This window comes from Egretta garzetta, unplaced genomic scaffold (assembly GCF_000687185.1).
Source record: "Egretta garzetta isolate BGI_Z169 unplaced genomic scaffold, ASM68718v1 scaffold371, whole genome shotgun sequence".
In the NCBI taxonomy this organism is placed as follows: Eukaryota; Metazoa; Chordata; class Aves; order Pelecaniformes; family Ardeidae; genus Egretta; species Egretta garzetta.
In genome coordinates, this window is record NW_009258616.1 from 1,460,756 (window position 1) to 1,475,767 (window position 15,012).

General features: G+C 37.8%; 1 protein-coding gene across 1 annotated transcript in view; it reads left to right on the top strand.

Annotated features, from left to right (window-relative positions):
- KITLG (KIT ligand) overlaps window positions 1-11,487 on the top strand; it is a 54,852-nt gene extending 43,365 nt beyond the window's left edge. The window contains exons 8-12 of the mRNA XM_009648047.1: window positions 1,428-1,590; window positions 2,481-2,576; window positions 9,260-9,369; window positions 9,873-9,949; window positions 11,448-11,487. Coding sequence (XP_009646342.1) covers window positions 1,428-1,590; window positions 2,481-2,576; window positions 9,260-9,369; window positions 9,873-9,949; window positions 11,448-11,487 — 486 coding nt within the window. The remainder of the gene's footprint in view (window positions 1-1,427; window positions 1,591-2,480; window positions 2,577-9,259; window positions 9,370-9,872; window positions 9,950-11,447) is intronic.
- Window positions 11,488-15,012: the final 3,525 nt, after the last annotated feature.

Sequence of the window (15,012 nt, forward strand, 5' to 3'; positions counted from 1 at the left end):
CACAGCAAAGACTAGAGGATATAAGCCCATTTCCATGTGTTTCTGGATTCCAACAGCAGCTGGAAGGATTCCAGGAGTCTTACTCAAGAGATGTCTGATTCTCTTCTGTGAAAATGGTGGGGGAAAAAAAATTAACTTTCTAATCCCTTACCCAGCTCTAACCAGCCTATCAGTAATTAAAAATAAGTTCTGTAGTCGAAGGTTTTGTCCCACTGAACAAAATGGGCAAAATCCACCATGTTCTTCAGGGCAAGGATTTCATCTTCCATATACATTTATTTTTTTCAAGTAAGGCCTTAGCTTTTTTAATTGCACCTTTTTAACATCCAGAATTAATCAAATGGATTAAACCACTTAATCACATTTAGAGGTGCATAACCTTGTAGCCTTATGATATATTGGCATTATATCGCTGAGAGTATTTAGACATTCCCTTCCTTTCCATTTCAGACTGAATTCTGTCTGATCTTCAATGTATCTCTTTTAGTTTTTTTTCCTATTCATGCCCTCATGATTCAAAGCACTTAGCTGGGATTTGGTTGGGAAGAGGAATTTTGTTTTGTCAAGCAAAGAAGTAAATATCCTGTAATTCACAGAAACAACTAGCAATTGATTTACTCAGAGAAGAATCATCTTAGGTCTAGTACTTTCAGCATTAAACATAAAATAATTTTGGAGCCAAAACTAGGAAGTTTTCCTTAGTACATACTTAACCCATGTTCTTACCACTGTCCTTGAGAATACAGAGTAACTCCAGGCCAGATTCAACTTGCTGGCATAAGAAACAGTTGTTATGAAAGCCAGAGTCAGGTAAAAAGAAAAAAAAAAAAGAAGATAACCATCAATGTTTTTAACATGGACCTCAATCTTGTTCTTTAGTCTGGCATAACACACTTGTCTGTTAGACCTCAGACTGATTGGGCTTCCTTGTTTATAGTCCTGCTCTTATTTTTAGGTACATTATCAGGGATCTCAGCCTGCTTCTGTGTAGTAGCATATCCCAGCTATTGTATTCTGTTCCCTGTACTCTTATGACAATAGCTATGACTGTGTTGTGTTCCTGTGTTCAGATTAAAAGGATCATGTGGAACATTGCAAAGTAATGTGAAATCAAGGTATTTTTTTTAGTGAGGGAAATAAAAAAAAAAGTCTCTTCATTTTCAGTGTAGGATGAGAGACTGCCTTTCATTCCTTGGCAATTTTAAACACTGGATTAATAATTTATTTCTATTTGCAAAGCTAATTTGGAATCCACAGATCAGAGGGCTTGTATGTTTTATGAAGATTGTATACCGCAAATTTGGTCTTCTGCAGGTTAAAAATTTAAGTTATTTCATGTCATCTCTGGATATTTTTATCATGTGTTGAGGTGCTGAAATGAGCATCTCTCTTGACCTTCTTTAAGCTGAATCCTGTATTTTCCCTAGGATTTTGTAAAAGAAAATGGTCACCTTTATAAAGAAGGTCGCTTTATTCCTGAGGATTTTTTTAGGCGCTTTAATATTACCATTGAGGTCTACAAGGAGTTTGCAGACACATCGGATAAGAATGACTGCATTCTGCCTTCAACAGTAGAAACACCAGAGAATGGTAAGATGGCTCTCATTTTGGGGAACAGAATCTAAGTAGATATAAACGGGCGATTTCCCTTTGATTTCAGAAATGGTAAGGATCTGATGCTGTACCTCCGTGTCTCCTTTTTACTGACAGCTAAAATTACTACCGACGCCAAAGTTTGTATTTCTGTTCAAAGTTGAGTTCTATCTGGCAGTAAAACTAGTGCCATCATTTCTAGTGACATCGTTCCTTAATATAATCCAAATAACCTCACAAATAACCTCTGCTCTGTTTCTTTTAATCCCAAATATATCCTGGATCATCTTTTTACATTGTTCTTCTTATCTATTATTAATGCTCTATTTAAATTTGATAAGGCTGTAAAGGAGCCTAAGATTGCACTACTGAAAGGATAGGAAGGTAGGACAAGTTGTAAACTGCAGCTGCCTCAAGTCACCTCCATATTCATCTCACCCCTCTGAAAAGGGGCATGTTTTCTTCATTTAAAAATTTTAACAAGCTCAAGTCAGGCTCCTGCAGTTCATTCTCATCCTTCCAGTAAATGGAGGTTTTGTATTCTCTTTTCTTTTACTCTCTCTAGTGACAGCTAGTAGCTTTTTAATTAGGGCAATGTATCTGGTTACACCAGTAGTAACTAGAAGTAGATCGGTGCCATAACCTAAGAACTTGTTTAAGGCAATTGCTTTTCCAGAATTGCTATTCAGCAGCAGTTCAGTACGTAGACACATCTGCCTCTTAATAAGGCTGATTTTTTTGGCTCAATTCACTTTATGAACGGCCCTGTAGCCAGATTTTTAAAACAGATCTATAGCCACATCAGAGTAGCCCTATAGTCCATCATCTTATATAGAGGGAACTGTATTTTAAGTTACATAATGCTGACACGCTCATTTTCTATTTAGATTCCAGAGTCGCTGTCACAAAAACATTTTTGTTTCCTCCTGTTGCTGCCAGCTCCCTTAGGAATGACAGCATTGGCAGTAACACTAGCAGTAACAGTAAGTACAAGTGATTGAATTAATATATGTGTCTCCATTTTGTTCTAGTAGCTGGTTGTTACGAGGGCTCAGAGGAAAAGGATGTCATTAATTGTGCAAATTAATGGGAAGTTACTTGTGCCTGATGGTGTACTATGTGTTTCTCAGCTGCCATACCAAAACGCAATGAACTTATCTAATCAAAATTTAGAGGTGCTATCAAGTTACAGTGATGTGACAGCTCTCTACAACTTGGAGAGGGCAGGTCTCTTCGTTTTGGCTGTCCTGAGGTCTCGTTAGTCATATGGCCTCAGCAAACTTGGCTGTCCCAGACTCCTCATTTTAACCCTCAGAAAAGGAAGTTGCCCTGAACAGAGTAGCTGTCCTAAATCGAACCCAGGGTACTCACATGAACAGAGGTTGCCTGTACCTTGCATTTTGAGAGTGCTGTCAATCCCAAGCTTGACACCAAACCTGAAGACAGTCCCCATGTTTGCTTGTTGTAGTCGCAGTGGGGCCAGCTCTGCAGTCAGTGTGCTTTCAGCTGAGGTCAAGGACAAAGTCACTACACTTTTGGCAGGCTGTAATCTTCCCTCTGGTGTGGCCATCTCCATGCTTCTCATCTGTCTTGATCAGTGTATTACATGATTGGCCACTGACAGATAAGAGAGCCCAAAACTGTTGTTGTAAGAGCCTCAACATTACCCATCATGAGGTCAGAAGGGGTGCAGGAAGCTGAGGTGAAGAGAAACAGTGAAGTTTCTGGGGCTTTTAGTGACACCATGTACAACAAGGTGAATACTCTCTGGAGCTTTCCATGTGAACAAAAGAAGGGGATTTTCCTTAGAGGTTCCTGAAATGGTGATTAAAGCTTAACCACGTTGTTGTTTCCCTTGTTCCTGTTTCCCCAATGCATCAGGGTGATAATGTGTATCTCTTTTACAATTTCCCCCTTTCACTTCACAAGCATCTAAATGTTATCTGAATTTGTGATGATGAAGTGTGTGGCTGGTACTCTTTGTGCTTAAGAAAATATGGGCAAGGAAGCAGCCTAATCTAGCTGGGTGGGCAGGACAGTAGTTCCTTATGGTGGGACAGATAAGATTGAGCTTCCTCTCATGCTCCTTCTCTTGAGACTGTGTAATCTAGTTATTCTGTGGGGTTTTGTCACCATGCATGCTACTCTTAGTTGGCTCACAGCTGCTGTCAGATTTGAAGCCCATACTGATTGCTTTCTAATTAAGAGAAGGTCTTAAGTCGTCATTCCCCAGAACCCTCTGAGCAGAAGGTTGGAACAAAAACCACCTTCAACTCCTGGCTGCCAGCCTACCTCTCTGGAAAACAGAAGTCTCACTGCCATAGATTCCTCTCCAAGAGGTCACAGAGCTGGCTGCAAATAATCTGATGAGCCCAGGGCCAATTATGAGGCACTAGGAGGGGGCTAACGAGTGCATACCTGTCTCTCTCAGGTCTGAACATGTGATAATTCTTGCTGTCATTGCTAGAGGAAGAATATTCAGCTGCAGCCTGAAGCAATGGGAATGGATCGAGGAGCCAAAAGAAAGACAGGCAGATTACAGGAGCAGTTCAGATGAAAGGAGTTTGACCCAGTACAGTAACAGGAGGGATGCTGGGCAGCGCAGCAGAGTGTGTCTGTGTTGTGGAGGGAAGTACAGAAGCAGGCTTACTAATCTTGTTTTATAACTGGAACTGATAATCAAGTAGGAAAGAAGCCTAATTAAAATAATGCAGTAAGTCAAAGAAATTGCTTGGCTGGCCATATGCTGTACAGGTGTGTTTTAACTGATTATCAGTCTCTTAAGCAATTTATTGGAAAATTGGATATCAGTTAACAGCCTTATGCAGAAATGACATGAGGACTGCATGTCAGGGGCTGGGGACAGTTTGAACTCATAATCAGATTAAATTACATTAACTCAGACATTGGATGCTGACAGGTTACACACTAGTTATTTGCTTGGAGTTTTTTGCAGGGAGGGACCTGTGGCATCTTTATTGACATCTCTGTCTTACTCCCTGAAAATGGTCTTCAGTACTGATTTAGTTTTGTTTTGGCTTTAATGCTGAGTAAATTTTCTTTTTTACTTAAACCCTACCTTCTTGGAAGGAACAACAATGAATAAACCTTGTTACTTCTCATGTGAAGACTCCCCAGTACGGGGGACCCTCTCTGCTGATTTCAATACTGTGCTCAGAACAGCACCACTGGATTCAAATTTCAAAAAGGAAAGCATTTGGGCAGGAGGGGAAACCTGAAAAAAGCATCTCCAGATGCAAACTTCTGCAATATTTTTTTTAAATGACTCTGTTTAATATTAAACAGTTTTAAATTGAGCTATTTAAAATTAATGGTTTCTGGGCCATTTAGAAGCATTCACTGTTTGCAAAAGAATCCTTCCAGATTAATAATAAATTTTGAATCCATTAATGAAGTCTGTTTAGTCAGATGACTTGAACTGCTCTTAATTCTAAATTCAACTTAGACAAACCTGAAGTGCATCATCTAATAAGATCATTTGTGAAACAATTATAATAGAAAATGTATATGATATAAATTAGCTAAATTATGTTTTTTCATGTCATTGCTACATTTGTTGAAAGAGTCATATTTCATGACTTCATTGTTATTACACAACAATAAACTACTATAATAGAGTAGAATCTTGACTAAATCTACACCATAAGTCTTACCCCAAGTGTAGAATGGAACAATTATCCCAACCTAATTTTTTTTTGAATGACAATAGTGTTATTTTCATCCTTGTAGTATTGAAGGTAGATCTGTGGCAAGTTCCCACTCCATCTTTTCCCCCATAAAGTTCTCAAAACACTACCACCACCACCCTAATTTATTTAGGCTGGTTTGTTTTCTTCTCTTTGTGTTACGTGACTGTAGTCCAATTTAAATTCCAATTAACTGCTTAAGTCCCAGTCTTACTGATATTTCTCTGGATCATTTTACCATGCATAGTCTAGAGAATTCAGATGAGATGGTTCCTGTGTAAAGAACAAGCGTCAGGGTAAGAAGTCCTGAGTCCTCATCTCTTTCAGTAGTTGAACCAAACAATAAATAGTAGTCTTTTTTTTTTTCCCCATCAAATGAATCTCACGTGGCTCTGATTAAAGCTTGAACTTACAAGCTGTTACTAACACTTCTCACTCAATTTAGTGCCATGGTATAATTTATATTTTCATGGAGAGTTCAGTGTTGCTTTCTTCCATTTTTACCTACAATTTCCCCACAATAATTTAGCTTTATTATTCAGTACTGAACAGCTCAAAGAACATGTAAACACAGAGATCTCTAAAACTGCTTTTAGGAAGAAGGTCTACTTTTATAATTAAGCAAAGAATATCATAGTTTAATTCAGTAATTGCACAACTATTTGAAAATGTTCACCCATGGCTTAATGCAATTGGTGTTGCCTTCTGTGCCTTTGTTCCGTTGTTCCAACTTTACAGTTAATGGAAAACCCTAATGAACAGGCGAGAGCTGCTCTGCATTTTTATAGATAAGATCTTGTGGTAATTGTGTTGGAGCTGAGCAGAGGTAAACTGAAAATTCCTTTAAGACATGGAAAAAAAATGGCAAAAAAATCAAGCCACACATGGCTCAAGGTAGAGAGCAGCTCAATAACTTCATTGTGTAACTGAGTGGCTTTTAATGTAAATTTGTTTTGTTCACAGCTTAATATCCCAATATCTATGAAGACTATACATAAATCTACATCAGAAGAGCTCACTCCCTAAGAGTTTCTTCCATAAAGTGCAAAGTGAGAGTTCTGAGAGGTGCTGGCCTGTTTCCACTCCCTTTTTGCACCTTGTGGGATAGAGTCTATTTTAAGTGAATAATATGCTAACTGCAAAGCCAGCAGTTCTTCTGGCATTGCCCAAGGAGTTCACAAAGTTACTGATACACCTGGTTCCTCCTATTTCTTCTCCTAGTGTCTCTTTACAACTGCTGGGAGTGGGAATCTTTCTGTGTGGAGCTCTGAAGTTTTTAACAGAGGAAAAGGTCCCTATGAAAGGAATAAAACCCTATTGACAACCAGCTTGCTTTCCTTGTCTCCCTTTCCTTCATTAGGATACAGGTGCCCGGAAGGTTCTCCACACTGAAAATTCTCCAACCAGTTCTGTTTTAGATGTTACTATAAATAAAAGGCACGTGAAGGAACCTGCCATGACTCATTTAATTCTCTCCAGATCTTTCAAGAGACTTCTTTTCTGGACTTGAAAGTGAAATTAAATAATCTGCTGTTGTTTGCTTTTTAAGGTAGCTATGGTTACTTCACTTTCAACTTAATTCATACACTAAGAAGTTATGAAAAAAAACCCACCTGCTTTCATTTTTAAAAGGTAGGCTGGGGACAGTGTCTCAGTTTGACTGTATTTAGGCTCTGTCCCTGGGTTGTAGGTTCCCATGTGGAAAGCTAATTACAAATTCCTTTCAGTTCTCCACAGATACTGAAGAAGGCATCTACACTGGAGGTACCTCCTCAGAAAATGATATTTCCCCACTTTTAGATACCTTATTGTAAAGGGAGCTCTTCTGTTTTCTAAGACTCTCTAAAGTTTGTGAAAAATAATGGTAAAAATGAGGGTGCTAGGCTATCACTGATTGCCCTGCATCAAGAACATCTCTCTACATGTTCATGTAAAAATCAGCATGCTTGCCACAACATGCTGCCCAGCATTGCAGAGTAGGCAGTGGATTTCTAAGGTTATACACTCTACCATAACATTTTATCAAATAAATTATGCTCTATATGACCTGAAGAGTTTTTCCTTTGATTTTTTTTTTCCTGCTTTTCCAATTTTTCTGAAGTTGGCAGGGCAGAGTCTAGAAAACATGGCTATCCCCATGGGATTTACGTAGTTCAGTTGTATAACTCGGTGGTCTTTCACTGCGAAGAATGGCTAATGGTAGTAGGCAAATCAGTGTTGCATTTTTCTTGACTAGAGCACAAGAGCAATATAGGGATTTTATTCTGAGAATATGCTGATAAAACAATTCAGATAAAGTAATTACAGGAATTTTTTTTTACATGTTCAGGCTGGCTCCACCCCACTTGAGCTTGTCCAGATTTCTTGAAGGTCAGTTTTGCAAGCAAGCCTCCTCTCTGCCTAAACTGGGACAGACAGTTTGAGAAAAGATATGCCCCTCCAGTTAATTTCTGCTCATGGTTTTAATGTCCTAGAGAGAGAGGCAAACTAATCAATAGCCTCTCTTTTTCAGCTGATGTTCACCTCTGTAGAACTTTGTCTGCTATCTTTCTCTTCTCCTCTGCAGACAGATTTCTTTCATGGTAAGCTAGCATCGGTTCTGCTTGACCAATGTTTCCTTTTAGTGTGCTGAGCCTACCAGATGGAAATAGAATTCAAGCCTCTATAGTCAGAACCTAGGGTTTGTAAATAGTGTATGAGATACAGAGATATATGTAGTATATGAGTATATAAGATACAGACTTTTAGTTTTCTTACTTTCTAGTTCTGTCTACCATGACTCTAGAAAACACAGCTGAATTTGAGAGATAAAAAGAACATTTGTGTAAAAACTTGCAAAATGTCAACCAGAAAATGTCAGAGAGTTGAAAATGAGTTGCTAGCTAATTATGAGAACGCTGCTTTCTAAAGTGTTTTCTTAGAAGCTGTTTAATAATGTACTAAATGCACATTTCTTGACCCCAGTACCATACGTGCTTAGACATTTGCTGTTTGCATGGGTCACACAAATTTCTAGTGCTACCAGTCCATTTTCATTTCTGTATCTAGTCACCTACACTTTTCCAGTGCTTACAGTTTGGTTCTTTTCCTGTAATCTGACAATACACCCACCATTCGAGCTGCAGACACCAAATCTTGGAATGAACCAAACTGGGTGGATGGTGCCTAAACCAGCAGTTTCCTGTGGCTCATTTTGCATTTCAGAGGGTGGATCCCAGGGTGACTTCCTAGGACTTTTCACATCCTGCTCTTTATTAAGTGAGGGCCACATATTAGTCTCAGCATGTGTACGGTTCCCTGTGAGGGGAATGGAATGTCTTGCGTACATAAAAGAGTAAGACTGGAGCTCTCTCTTCCGTATAGAATGTAAAAAGCTATCCAGAAATGGTAGCAACAAAATAACACACAGCTAGATTTCAAGGTACAAGGGTTTGACCTTATTGAAGTCAGTGGGACCTTTCCAGACAGACATTAGAAGTGAAGTCAGGCTTAATGTGTTAAATAAGGCTTCATGTTGGTCAATCATTAGTGGCAAGGCAAAGTGTCTATCTGCAGTCAGTGGGATATGTCTCGTGGAACTTAAGCAAATGCATGAAGTGACAGATATATTCTCATCCAAAGAATTACTTTGTGTTACAAAATAAAGCCTTTAAAAATTTATAAACCCAAAACTTTGAAGTTGCGGGAAAGATAAAATTCTCTACAAATGGCAAAAAGAGAATTAGTGTTGGAACTGTTCAACACAGCTGTTTCAAAAGTGGGAGGAACATCCTTGTGGTCAAAAATTTCCTGTGAGATTTTGTATGAAGCATGTACACAGCACTTTGAAGTATCTGTTCTGCTATTTAAGATGCTGTTATGTAGGTGGTGCATAAAAGTGCTCTTGCTAATAACGTTGCCCTGAAGATAGTTTTCTGCTATAAATCTGTCTTCACTAACGAGACTATCTGTAATTACAGAAGAGGTACTTGGCTTCATTAGCAGCTCCAGCCTGCAAGGCATCAGCATAGCACTGACATCATTGCTGTCTCTTCTTATTGGCTTTATTTTGGGAGCCATATACTGGAAGGTAAGAAAGATTACATTTAATTGTTTACATAGTGATACTACATTTCTTAGCTATCAGGAGGCAGGAAGAACAGAACCATTCTGCATCTGAAAGCAAGAGACATCTCTTTTGATCTTCACTGAACTGTGTGACATGCAAATGTAGATCTATGCTGTCAAATTCTTGAATTCCACCACCAAAGTGCAAATCCTGTCTAATTAGCATGATGGCTGTCTAATTGGAAATTAAAACCCCTGGATTTCCCCAGTTTCCCAGTTCTTCTATCATACCTTGAGAAGAGGATTCTTTTGCTTTTGCCCCTTGTGCCACTGCCTACAATACAAAGGCTTTGATAGTAAAATTATATGAGTAGCAGATGTATGTTAGAGGACAAGATTTGGCCTACATTTTGCAAGATGACTTTGATATTGAAAATCTGAAGTGAAGTTAAACATACAACAATTGTTTAGGGAGTTGCTAAAGAAATCTTTAGAATATTTATATTTAATGCATTTTCTTCTTAGAAAACACATCCCAAATCCAGACCAGAAAGTGGTGAAACTACACAGTGTCATGACTGTCAAGAGGAAAATGAGATAAGGTATATTGTTCTACTTTATGTACTTACATACAAATGTAAGTTTATCTTTGAAAGCTACTTCTTGAAGGTTTCTCTAACTCTAAGACAAACACAAAAAAACCCAAACACAGGGTCTCGCTGTAGGGCAAAATGTATGCTTAGGGTGTGTGCTTCAAAGGAACTCCTAGTTTAAATATAAAAATCGACATGGGGGAGATTTCTGTATACAAAATTTTATTAAGAGGACATTACCTTCATCTGTCCTTACTGCCATGGTGAGAAAGGATTTCTGAGACTTACAGGGGAAGCAACATAAAAAAGTTAATTTTGTCATTTGCTGTGTGGTGTAAAGCTAGGTTGATATTATATAAATAAATAGAAAACAATGTCTTCCTGGCTGTGTTTCTAAATCCTTTTAAATATTTTTTACATTAACATTTTTTATGTTCTTTCACTTTTTTTACATTCCCCGGGGTATAAGCACCTATGTTTTCTGTTTTGTTTTTTTTTTTTTTTTAATGTCCTTATAAAGCTAGTGAGAACTCATTCAAATCATAGTAACTTCATAAGGTCATCCTGAAATTATTCACAGCTCTGTCCATACTTAAACACTGCTTTATCTGATTTTTAAACAGAAAAAATTCTGTGTAACTCAGTCAATCAAGTATACCTTACAAATAACAGTTGAAGACATAAAAGGTTGCTTGGACATCACTTGGGCAAAGAAATCTGTGAAATTCAGAAAAGGACTTAGGGATATTTTAAGTTAGAATAGTTCATGCTAAAGCATTTTGAGGGATATTATTTAACCTCCTATTTCAGGGTGTTTGGTCAAATTTTAACTATGAGGGATTAAGGGAAAGATCTGATGCAGGTGGCAGAAGGACACAACTTACCCTGTAGCCTTCTTGCACTGTGTGAAATGCCTGGTTCTTTCCACTGTTGAAGCAGGAATAGACAAGGTTCTGATCTAGCAGTTTTGGTCACAGGAGCTGAAATTTTCAGTGTTTAAAACTTTCTAGAATAATACATTCTTATAACAAATTTTCTTCATGTACAGTACCTAGAATGGAAGACTGTGTATTCACCAAGTATATTAGCTGCTACAAATAACTCGTCCTACACCTCATCCTCACAGGTATTAAAACTTGTGAAATGAAACATGCATCCTCCTTTTAACTTCACGAGAAATATAAAACATTGCTTTATAGGAGGAAAAAGGAAACAGAACAGTTAGGTAAATGCAAGAAACAGCCTTAACAGGAAATTTAAACATGTTACATTCTCCAGTGGATATCTTCTTAAATATATGGTGTAAGTTTTTTCCTCCCTCTTCCCTGAGAAATTTTTAATATTCCTCTATAACTAGGAAGACCTATTATCAAACATAAATTCTAATGCTTTGGGTTCCCTCTTATTACATGTAAATGTTTTTATTGTAACTAACTGATAAAACATTCCATTCTATTTCCTCAAAACACTAGCACTGTAGTAATAAATTACTCCTTTTTTTCCTCAGTATGTTGCAGCAAAAAGAAAAAGAACATCTACAGGTGTAGCTGTTGCTTTTTCTCCCTCAACACTGTTACTGTTTCGTGTACTGGTGAGTTGTTTTGTTTGAGTCTTACCATAGGCTTAATAAATTTTGGCTGCTGAAATATAAAGTGATTCAGAGTCCATCCGGGGAAAAAAATAAAATAAAGCTTGTTATTGGTAGGCTTCATTTGTACCTAGATCTTTCACTGGTAATGTAATTAAACCTGTATCATTAATTTAGAATTTGACTTTTAACCTGAACGTTACAAAATGCAATATGCCGGAATTCTGAAATGAAGCACAGCTACTGCTTCTCGTTTTTGGCGTGAGAGCCAATACAGAGAAGTCTTCAGCTGTTATCCTACAGCTGTTTCAAAGCAGCGTGACCTAAACCCCACAGTCCTTAAACTAGCAGGTGAGTGTAGGAGAGCTTCTATTAACTGTTGTTTACTCAGCACAGTTTGCAGTCTCTGTGGCCCTACCAGACACATCATTCTTCCTTTAGTACGTGAGAGTGAGCAGCAAGGGCGAGTGAGCTGCCTCTGTCCTCTGCAGAACGGTGCACGCCTCTGGCGAGGGGCTTCTTACTGCAGGAGTTGTGCTGTGCTTAACCTATGGCATCTCTGGAAAGGGTCTGGAAGATTCAGGCAGAGCTGAATGCTTCGTTTCATTGCGTGGGTGGAAAGAGCATCTTAAGTGTGTAACAGGCCATCCAGTTTATCCTGCAGCAATCACTCTCAGGTGTATTCCACAGTATTGCAGTGATCTTAGCTACAACTTGAGAGATTTCCAGTCTCTTTAACCACTTTGTTCTAACATCCGCTTACCAAGAAGGGAAGTCACTGCTGCATTGGACAAGTAATTTGATTTTTCAAAAGGTGTAAACTCAGTTTTATATCGGCTTGGCCAGATGACTTCTAAGGGAATTTTGCTTACCAAAATGCACAAACCTAACAGTTCTGTAAAACCATGAGAGTTGTTTCATCACCATAGATGACGTCCATGAGCTTTTGCAAGCAAGTGTGTTCTTGGACCAGGAAAGTACATCTTATAACAGTAATTTTTGTTTCAGAATAAAGGAATGTCTGTGTAATTACCTGTTTCTAAACTTATAAGAAAAAATGTCTGTGTTATATGTCTGTGAAAAGCTCTACTATTCAGTAATACAGAGAGGAAAACTAAACAGCAAAATTATAATTTCCTTTTTTCTCTTCAGGCAGGTAACAGTTCCATGTTCGCTTCATAAATGAAGCAGCTTTAAGCACATTCGTATTCCTTCTGGAGTGACAGACTGAGTCTGCATCTGTTGTTGCTGCCCATGACTCCATAGACATGATACAGAAATGAGGACAATTTGTGTTTGTTACTGTGAAACCAACACTGAATTGAACAACGACAAGAAGAGTGTGCACTTAGCAGGACTGTATCTCATGTGAATATCTACCTTGTGTGACATTTGGGGATTTTTGATTGCATTAATATTTACAGCCGACTCTGACAAACAAAGTACATGTCCTGAACAAAAAGCATCTTTCAAATGCCTCCAACTATGTGTAATCATTGAAAGTCATAAATACCTTTGCATCCTTAATTTAAGTTCTGTGTCCTCTACCTTACCTTGGTGTCTTCGGATGAGTTCTCTGAACTGATGGAAAATGCAGAAATGGATACAGATAACATACTCTTCAATATTGTATATAAAACTTGAAAGCAAAGTCATGCTATGGACCCGTGTTCTATCCTTTTACTTATAAGGAGCTGTGTTTATGCCTGGCAAGGGTCGTGCATACAGCAACATGTGGTGTTTGTCGGGTGCCAGGTGGCTGGTTGCCCACCCGAGAAAGCCTCAAGAATTTATCAGCGTTGGTGGTCTCTGTTCAGGAGAAGCAAATACTGGATGAAGACAAAGTAAACAGGAGGTGAATGTACCTCATGGAGCTTTGAAGCATTAAGAGTAACTGCTGGGTATGTGAACACTGGTGAAATTTCCAGCCATGCCAAGAGAAGAGAAAGTAGAGAGTCTGAATTGCGTTCAAACATCAGAATAAAGACAAACCCATGAAATGCATTTTAAATGCTGAAAATGCATGTCATCGATACCTTGTCTTTAAATGTATAGCATAGAAAATCTGAAAGATCCTGAGAGTGTATTTAGCTTTTACTTACATGAGCTGTAATTAATGTTTGCATTGTGTTTTAAATGATTAGTAAGCTTTAATATCCTGTCATTCTTCACTCTTAAAGTTAATTATCTGGAAAGAAAAGAGAAAGGCTTTATTTCTCACTTGTCTTCTGCATCTATTGCTGTTATAGCATCCATGGAATCTGTACAGGACTGATGTACAGACATACATTTTCAAGTAAATCCTAAAAATACCATGGTAAAAGTTACAAGTGTAGTTGTGCATCTTTTCATCCTGGCTCTTTCCAAATAATGGGTATGAATTATTTATCTGTATTAGGGGTTTGTACTTCAGAAGGTAAAGGTGTCTTACTTCAGATGATGTCATCTGTCATCAAACCGACCAGGTCAGCAAGAGTTTTAGCTTAAGTAACTTGAAAACTTAAAAAAAAAAACCAAACCACACTTGTAATGTTTTTTTATAAGGTTGGAGTTCTCTTTAAAGTATATCATTATTTAATTTTTTAAGAATTCTTATGGAAATTTTAATCATCTGCTGAGTTTTGCAAGAACCATGCATAAAACAAATATGCCATACATATAATACATACGTGTGTGTGTGTGTACTATTGGTTGGTAAAACTGATTCATCTTTCATACTTACCAAAAGAAGAAAGTTCAAAACCTTACTATGTTTGGTGACAGAGCTTATGTGTGCATGTAGCTACTCTGCATGGAATTTTGACCCTACCGAGATCAATGTCAACACTTCTCGTGAACTCACTGGTACAAGGATTTTATCATGGGGAACTATTTTTTTATTTATACTGAGGCCTTTTTGCACTTCCTGGGTGTCAGTAAAGTGTCCTCACCTCCTTCTCAGCTGGTATAAATTGGCGTAGTTCCATTAACATTAACAGAGCTTTGGGGTTTGCACCATCTGAGGAACTTCTCTGAGACTAGATCAAAAGAAGCTTAATTTGAGAATTAGGCCTTCATTTTTATTCAGAAGATGCTGGAGCACCCATGACTTAATAAGAAATAATCAAGGTTGCTCATGACTTCTAAAAAGCAAGTGCATTGCAAATTTTATCTCTGGAAAAATCAAACAACAGAATTCCTCATCTGCAGCTCGGTCTTATTTGACATTGTGTAGTTCTTTACTCACAAGTCCCTCAGACTTTTTATTTCAAACTTATTTAAGAGTTACGCTGAAAGAAATGTCAACATGACCTAATTGATGGGAAATTTGCACTTTACTGGTAATGCAGAGAATAACTCTATTGCTTTTGGCAGAGTGGAAAAGTATCCACAGTAAATGGAAGTAATTATCCTTACACATTTTTCAAAAACCTTAAATACTTCATGTTGCTATACAATACATTCTCAAAGCAAGCTTATGCATTTGAAGTTTTACAGTATTTTT